The sequence below is a fragment of the Phalacrocorax aristotelis genome, chromosome 18 (assembly GCF_949628215.1).
Source record: "Phalacrocorax aristotelis chromosome 18, bGulAri2.1, whole genome shotgun sequence".
Classification (NCBI taxonomy): Eukaryota; Metazoa; Chordata; class Aves; order Suliformes; family Phalacrocoracidae; genus Phalacrocorax; species Phalacrocorax aristotelis.
Window position 1 is genome coordinate 7,100,219 of NC_134293.1, and position 8,243 is coordinate 7,108,461.

Sequence of the window (8,243 nt, forward strand, 5' to 3'; positions counted from 1 at the left end):
TTTCAATGGCAAAAGATATCACTGGTTGCACATGAGATAATGTGGAAGAAGAGATATTTATTCTGGAATTTTATTGCCAAGTGGGAGATTTCATCAGGTGTTCTAGAGCATAGATAGCTGTAAAACAGATAGCTGTAAGTACTAGATCTGTTTGTTTTAAATACCTTGCACAACTAGAACCAGGATGGCACTGAGCCAGACCAATAAATCCGGAGGTTTGTCAATAAAATTTCCTCAGGAGCTGGCCTCTGGAGCACACGCAGTCTCCAAGTATGAGGGCTTCAGAAGTTGTTAATGTAAACAGACTCTCTCATTTGCATGCAGAGCACTTCATCAATGTACAGTGTATTCTCCTTGACCTGGATCTCCTCCTCCAAGGAAAGCTGTCTGCGGCTCAGACCTTTCAGCTCTGCCTCAGCCTGTGTCAGGGTGTCCTTTAACCTAACAGGGAACATACAGACAGGCATTAGTTGAAAACACATGGAGGTTTTTTTCATATGGGAATAAGAATTCTGAGTGAAAAAGAAGATGGAAGGGGATTCACAGAGAAACAATGTCCATGCAGCTTCCCTTAAAGTGTCCTGCCCTTAAGAGAAAAGCAATTCCCAACCTTTCAGGGAGAATAGCTGGGACTCAGCATTGCTTTGACTCATTAAATTAACCCAGTAATCTATACCACAGATTTTCCCCTCTTTCATCATTTCCACTTGCCTTTGAATATTTTTTGTAATCTCTTGGACTTCACTCATCAGCCTGTGTTGCACTGTGTCATAACACAGTTCCACATTGGGGCGATGGTTTCTTGCTTCCAAGCGGGTCTGAGCCACTTTAACAGGTCCTTCTTTATCAGCAATTGCTTTCTTTAAGGCTGCAACGTTCTTCTCCTGCGAGGCAGTCTCATCCATCACCTTAACAAATCCAACAGAAGGAAGTGCTGCCCACCTTCTCTTACAATGGGTGAAATCATCAACATCATCTTTAATGATTATAGTAATAACAACCTCATTATGTTACAATGTTATTTCACCAGAGGATATTTGACAAAGGCCAGCCAGGATTATGATTCCATCACTTGAAAGCAGGTGTCACTGTCCTGAGTGAAACTGGAGATTTACGGTCAGCAATTAATTTTTAACATTAACACTTATTTTTCATGTATCAAATTTCAAGCACATTGACCCTGATTTTATAAGTTATTAGGTTCTTACATCACAATTGTGAAAATTCTACAGGAGCCCCGAGTAACTAAAAATCACAAGGAAAATCCTGACTTTACTGATGTCTACAGCCACGCTTACATCGAGTGAGTGATTCCAGTAATTCACCTCTGTAGCAGTGCACACAGCACTGAGAAAATAAAACCTAAGACAACTTTTATGGCAGGTAAAAAAAAAGGAAAATGTGGCAGGGGGTGCCAATATGGCAAAGGTAAAATTCTTAAAGCAAAGTAGCTCAAGCCACTGGGTTGAGGACGCTGGCAGATAACCCAAGCCCATTGTTCCCACTTGTTCGCTGACTGTCCCCTTCCACTTACCATTGCAAGGAGTGTCTCCAGCTTGTGCTTGGCATCCTTGACTTCCTTCACCCTATTTCTAAATGCAGCATTCACCACCTCACGTTGCTTGCGCAGGTCACTCGCTGTCTGTGAGAGGATGCCATCAATCAGTGCCCTCAGTGCCAAAGAATTGTTTCTCTGCTTCTCAGCCTTTTCAACGTTTATGTTTGAGAAATCTATCCAGTCTTCAGGGCTGACAAAGCTGAGAGAGATTCAAAATAAAAGGTCATTGACTGGCAGCATCACGCCCTCTGTGACTTCATAAATCTGGAAGGACTCCACAAAACAGAGAACAAAGCAGTACAAATACTGCACATCCCAGTGAGCACCAGTTGTGCTGGGAATTCTACAGATACAAAACAAAGACCCTGTCTGTCACAAACATTTCAGGATGAAGTAGACAAGGGTAGGTTGGAAACTAATTTGCTGAAGTCACAGAGCAACTTTGTCGTAAGTTGCCTTTCCCTGATAAAAGATTAAGTTGTTGTGGGAGAAACACAGATAATAACCAATATTTCTTAGAACACCTTCCATTAATTAAGCTGTTATTACTAACATAATTCAGCTGTTACTATTAATAGCACACAGTTAATTCACAGAACACATTCACTTATGGAAGTGATGGACAGAAGTATAAAAAACAATCTACAACAGACAGATGATGGACAGATATAGTCTGTTTTTACACAAAATTACTTTAACCTTGCTATTACTGGAACAGCTCATACTACCTGTATGATTATCATATGTTTGCTGAACTAAATAACCACTTACTTTCCTTCTGTTTTCACTGCATTATCAGCATATCTGCTATCAGGAGTGTTGTTTGTCAGGCTGGCACAGTAATCATCAATCATCAAAGCTGTGAATTTGTCCTTCAGGTCCATTTCCAGGTTGTATTTTGCTGAACGGTTTAGTCTAGGAGGAGAAACAACCGGACCCTAAGCCGAAGGGAAGGCACTCACAGGTGTCCCCAACATGCATATATGCATTAGGCAATACAAATGCCATCACGGAATTCTTAAAAGTATGAACTGTTAGTGGCAAAGTCCCAAAATCTAGAGCATGAAGCTGCCTCCATATAAATTGATGGTACAACTCCCATTGGATTAAAGGCACAGGACTGGACCATAAGAAGACTGGGGATCATGTGCACGTACTTTGAGTTCTAACAAACAGAACTTCTCACCATTACCCAGCAAATGGTATGAATTAGGACTGATCTCCTGTAACTGTTTAGCACCAAAGGTAACTTCGGTCCTGTGCTCAGCCTGTGACCCTACAACTTCTCAGGATTACGGCTGTCCTACTGTTCAGCTGCTCAATAGTCAGTTACCCTCCTTGCTTCTGCACCTGATTTGCTCATTGGTTTGTTCCAATGTACGTCCAAGCAAAGCAATAACCCCCTGGAGGACTTCAGCTTCCTTCACCAGTTCCTGTTCCACTTCATCCTGCACCAGGTCAATCCCAGCTCGCCTCTGCCTAAACAAAGAGAGGAAAAGCTGTCAGCCACATTGTTCAAATGCCTGCAGCTGACAGAAGATGATCAAGCCCAGCTTTCCAAATTGAAGGCTTTTCCTTGCCACACGGGAAGTTTTTCCTTTACAGCTGTGGTTCCCCAGTGTTTTAACACCTAAACCAGACTGTGACTCCTCTGCAAAGAGAGGCAGACCCTTAGTTTGCAGCCTTTTTTATTGTTTGTTAAAGCTTCATTACCTAGAATTTTTTCTCTCTCCCTGAATGCTTTTCTTCTTAATCATCTCACCTATTCAGGAGACACTTTTGGGCAATGATGAGGGGCTCTTTGCAGCTTTCCAAAGATTTCTCCAGCCTGGTCTTGAAAGTCAACAGTACCTCCGTCTCATGAACAATTTGTTCAAGTTTGTTATCTAATTCATGCTTCCAGAATTTTATTTCTTCCCGTCTCTGTTCTGCAGAATGAAAATTGCAAGCAGGTATTAATACCAGCCCATCTTACATGCCAGAGCACTGTGGGTCAGATCTTAGATATGGCTAAAAATAGACTTATTCCATTGTGGAGTGCACGTAGTGCTGGAGGCTGATGTGTGGAGACAGGTTTGCAATCCCGTGTCAGGAGGTTTGGCTGGAATAGCTTTCTGTGTGTTTTGGAGAAGTAATTTATTTGTTATAAAATAAAGAATCTGTCTCAAAGTATTTTAAAAAATATTTTGAATGTTTCCATGAGATCAGAGAGGACGGCATTGACATATTGCTATTCGCTATCAACTAATTTTCTAAGTCCATTTTAAACATACAGCTCAAACACCACATCTTGAAACTTGGAGACGTCATGGGATTACCTATTTTCTTGTTGACATCACTGCGGGTTTTCTGAGTTGTCTTTTCTATTTCATCCAGCAGCCTCTGGCTCTCGGCTATCATGCGCTCTGACCTGGATTTCTGAGACTCTGCACTGGCACGCTGCAGCTTGTTTGCGATGTCCCATTCTGAGGGATGAAACTTGGGTGGAGCTTGCAACAGCCTGGCCATTTTTTGGGGGGGAAGCTTCTGGATATAACGTGGGTCAGTTCTTGGAATGGGGAACCTGGAAACAGGAATAGCATTTTCACAGTTGGCTGCAAAGAAAGAAGGGGAGAAGACAGGGCCATGAGGGTGAGAAAAATTCTTGCCCCTTTTACCTGCAAAATGACACAGGTATGAAAAGAAAAGACTTCTTACTCGAGGCTCCCCAAGACTTTGGTGAAGTGTAGGGGAGAGATTTTGGAGTGGGAGAATGAAGAAGCAGAAGAATTTGGGAACGGAAGCAAGGAGGAGAGTAAGGGGCTTGAAAGTGGAACTGAGAGGAAAAGATGGGCTGTTTGCAATAGGAGGGAGAAAGGAAAGAAAAGGAGTCCTGTGAGGAAGGACAGAATGACTATGTGGACAATCACAACAAACTGAGAGAAAGTGACCAAATATAGAAGACAAGTAGTCTCTCACAGGTTGGAGAAGTAACCTTTTAAGGATATGGCTGGAGAGGTGGATGAACTCTAGGTTGTAAAAAAGAAATGAAATGGCCATTAGGAGGAAAAAACAAAACCAAACACCAGAGAGAAAACAGGACCTGGAAAGCTGAAGGAGGAAATGCAGCAGGTAGATGAGGAAATGGAAAAGCTTAGGAAGGGCTAAAGCAGAACACAGAACAGAGCATAGTGGGGACACTGGTTTAATGTAGGGTGAAACCAATGCCCAAAATATATGCAGTCACAGGAGTCTGATAATCCTTTTTCCTATCCTTGCACTGTGCTTATCCAGCGTTCCTGAGACAACTCCTCACCCCAAATACACATAGCTTTTCCCACACTCCAGCACAGGTACCCTTAAAACAATCCCCCTTCTCCCTCACACACCTCTTGGGCGATACTGCTCCTAGCCTGGGCTGCTCCCGAGGTCACACCCTGGCTAAGTGCCACATCCTCAGTTCCCCTTCATGGCGGGGGGCGGTTTGCTCCCAGCTGTCTTCCAGCCTCAATCTCCGCAGCAGCAGCGCGTGGTTTCTTTTTAAACATGCGACTACGAACAGCGCAGAAGGTAAACAAACCAGTTGGTATGGGAACAGTAACACTGCTACTAGCAACCTCCTGCTGTTGCACCAGGTGGAAGCGGCACAGCACAGCTCAGCCAGTGGTGCTTCCTTTCACCCGCTCCCCGTTAAGATCTGCCTGGAAATAAAAACGTGTTCTTTGTACATTAATTGAGATAGTTCCCACAGCTTTGGACTGCAATTTTTGATTGATTTCTTGCAGAAATGCATCAAGACTGAAAGCAAATGAAAGGCATGTGAAGTACCTAGCTGTTTAAAATGTCTGTCATAAAACATCCTTAGCAGTGTGCTCCAGCTTTGCAGCAACTATATTCTTTCCTGGGACAAAAGAGATTGGGAGCCAGGCAGAAGAAATGAAGGAGACAAAAGAGCATTACATCAGATGGTACAGTTATGGCCCCTTTGTATAGCCCTGGTGTAGTTTAGATCAGAGCAGGGTTTCTCGGAGTGCCCAACAAAGTTTGAAGAGATTGAAAAGTGATAAAGAAGCAAGTAGCATTGGTCGAAAGGTGAGCTGGTCCAGGACAGAAACTTGGGAAGCAACTGCAATTGTCGGCTGCAAATACAGCGCAGTGACAGCTAGGAAGCTGCTAATGATCTTTAATTTCAAACAGCAGCTAAATTCCCTCAGTGATTATTAAAACTGGTAAGTGCAGCACCTCTCATGCCAGCTGCTGGTAAACAGAAATCTGCACATACTCCAGAGGAGCAAAAAAGGGGTTTCAGCTGAAGAAACACTGTCTTATGGAAAAATGCAGGTATTTCAGAGTTAGCCAAAGTAAAATACAGGCTTCAGAAGACACGGTTGACATTAGAACTGAGAGGCCTGAGAGGAGAAGGACCTAGAGATTCAAGAAGCAGCAGAGAATGGGGTGCGAGGCATGCAAACAATGTAGGCTAACTGATGCAGGAGGGTGGAAAGCTGTGGTCACAGACGCACAGAATGCTCCTGATTCACGGGGCAAAGCAAAACTATGACTAGGATGACCACTGATCAGAAGCAATTACATAGACCACTGCTGTGCAGACCTGTAAATCAATTTATCAGGTGCTGCTATTATTTGTACAAGAGAGCAATGCCTCTATGGGCTGTCCCTTCATTTGTACATTCAGGGCCCCCTTGGTCTAGATAATTCCCCACCCACCCAATGAATAAATTTTTAGCAGACTCTTAATATAACATGCTAAAATGAGTTAGTTGAAAGCAGTATTTTTTTGTCACATTAACAGCTGTAGCAGGAACCATATCCATAACTGAAAGATTTCCAATTACTTAAATAGATCTGAACTCAAACGCTACTTTGAACAAAGGTTTACTTCAGCCAGTGTGAGTCACAGATTACGTCAGGCTGCATATTAATTGTTTTCCACAAATTTTTATTATCTATACCAGCAGTAACATTCCAAGGCCTTTAGAAATACGAGCAAATTAACGAGGGATGACAAAATGATTCATAATAAACTGAAATGCTGAGGAATCTGAAGGCAGTTGAGAACAACGGGTGTCTGATATTTCTGAAAATGTGCTCAGCCGCTTTGAAAGCTGAGTCCCTGAGCACTGGTCCTCCAAGTCCTCCCAGGCGTCGTTGTGAGACTCGTGGGCCTTCATGCAGTTTTGTTCCAGAGACCCAGTTCTGACGCTGGCCCGACCCAACCACCGTAAAGTAATTCACTTGTAGTTACCAACCCTAAATCTGTTCTTCATTGTTAGCTTGCTGTAAAAGATTATTTCCTTTTAAACTGTTAATATGAAATTTACAACCAATCCTTCAGTATTGAAGTATATGATGTAAGAAAGTTTTATGGTTACCTCAGGCGGTTTTCAGGGGTTAAATAATTGTAGATGTCCTGAGGCTGAAAAGGTGCCTGGTACAGAATAAGAGGGATAACATCAGCCCAGCAATTAGGACGGTATAGAAAGGAATGAAAATGAAAAGGTTTGTTAATTCCTCAAAGCCTCCAGCAATTTACAAGGCCCCATCTCCACCCTCTGCCGTCTCCCCCATCCCTCGTCGTCTCCCCATTTTCCCTCTCCTCTTCTTCCCTCTCACCCCCCCCACCATTTCCTACCCCATCTCCCCTCGCCCCGCCCCCGGCCGCCCGCAGCCAATCAGCTTCCTCCGCAGCCGCCCCCGCCCCCCGCGCTCTCCTCGCGAAGGGCCGCAGGCCGGGCGCGTGGCGTGAGGGGCGAGCGTTCTCGATCGTTCCGTGCGGGCGGTGCTGTGGGATCTGCAGCGCTTTTCCCGCGCAACGTGTAAAGCGCAGGTGCAGTTGGATGGAAAATCAAACCCTCGGTGTAGATGTGCCGGTAAGCCAACAGCAGCTAACGTGCTGTGGAACTGGTGTCACCTGCCCCATGCCATACTAATGCCTTTATAAAGGATTTCGCGAAAGAGCAGTTCCTCCCCTTGCTGAATTGTGCCTGGGTGTAGAAACTGGGTTCAGTAGTTATGAAGTAGCCAAAGTCCTCAGAGTCTGGAAAAATATGTTTTCTATGGAGGAGTTTAAATAACAAGCATGAATGAGACTAGATCTAAATGAAATGTGTTGCCACGTTCCTTACTGGATGCATTAAAAATACCACAGATCGATAGTCTCATTCATCAGAGGATTAAACTGTCTTCTGAACTGCTGTGATGGTGCGTTGAAGTGGGAAAAATCTCTAGGTTGCGCTGATACTGCAGCACCATTAACTGCTTGCTTTCAATGTTGCTGAAATTGCAAAATAGACTAACATAGCAGGTCAGCATTCTGGTGTTCCACTAGTACCCAGAATAATCTGCCATGAAGAAATGCTGAGAGGGTTGGGGTTGTTCAGCCTGGAGAAGAGAAGGCTTCAGGGAGACCTTATTGCGGCCTTCCAGTACTTAAAGGGGGCTTATAGGAGAGATGGGGACAAACTTTTTAGCAGGGCCTGTTGCAATAGGACAAGGGGTGATGGTTTGAAACGAGAAGAGGGTAGATGCAGACTAGAGCTAAGCAAGACATTTTTACAGTGAGGGTGGTGAGACCCTGGCAGAGGTTGCCCAGAGAGGTGGTCGGTGCCCCATCCTTGGAAACGTTCAAGGTCAGGCTGGACGGGGCTCTAGGCAATGTGATCTAGTTGAAGATGTCCCTGCTCAC

General features: G+C 44.2%; 1 protein-coding gene across 3 annotated transcripts; it reads right to left on the reverse strand.

Annotated features, from left to right (window-relative positions):
• Nucleotides 1-281: 281 nt before the first annotated feature.
• On the reverse strand, nt 282-5,053 carry TEKT1 (tektin 1). 3 transcript variants are annotated; one of them, XM_075113006.1, is made up of 8 exons: nt 4,927-5,053; nt 3,877-4,121; nt 3,321-3,486; nt 2,909-3,037; nt 2,330-2,473; nt 1,535-1,757; nt 712-908; nt 282-441 (listed from the first exon to the last, which is right to left on the reverse strand). In XM_075113006.1, the coding sequence occupies exons 2-8, from the start codon at nt 4,064-4,066 to the stop codon at nt 282-284; spliced, it is 1,209 nt and encodes a 402-aa protein (XP_074969107.1). In that variant the 5' UTR covers nt 4,067-4,121; nt 4,927-5,053. The 3 variants fall into 3 exon arrangements, with proteins under 3 accessions (XP_074969107.1, XP_074969106.1, XP_074969105.1); XM_075113005.1 differs by having other exon boundaries at nt 3,877-4,152; XM_075113004.1 differs by lacking the exon at nt 4,927-5,053 and having other exon boundaries at nt 3,877-4,707.
• Between the last annotated feature and the right edge of the window lie 3,190 nt (nt 5,054-8,243).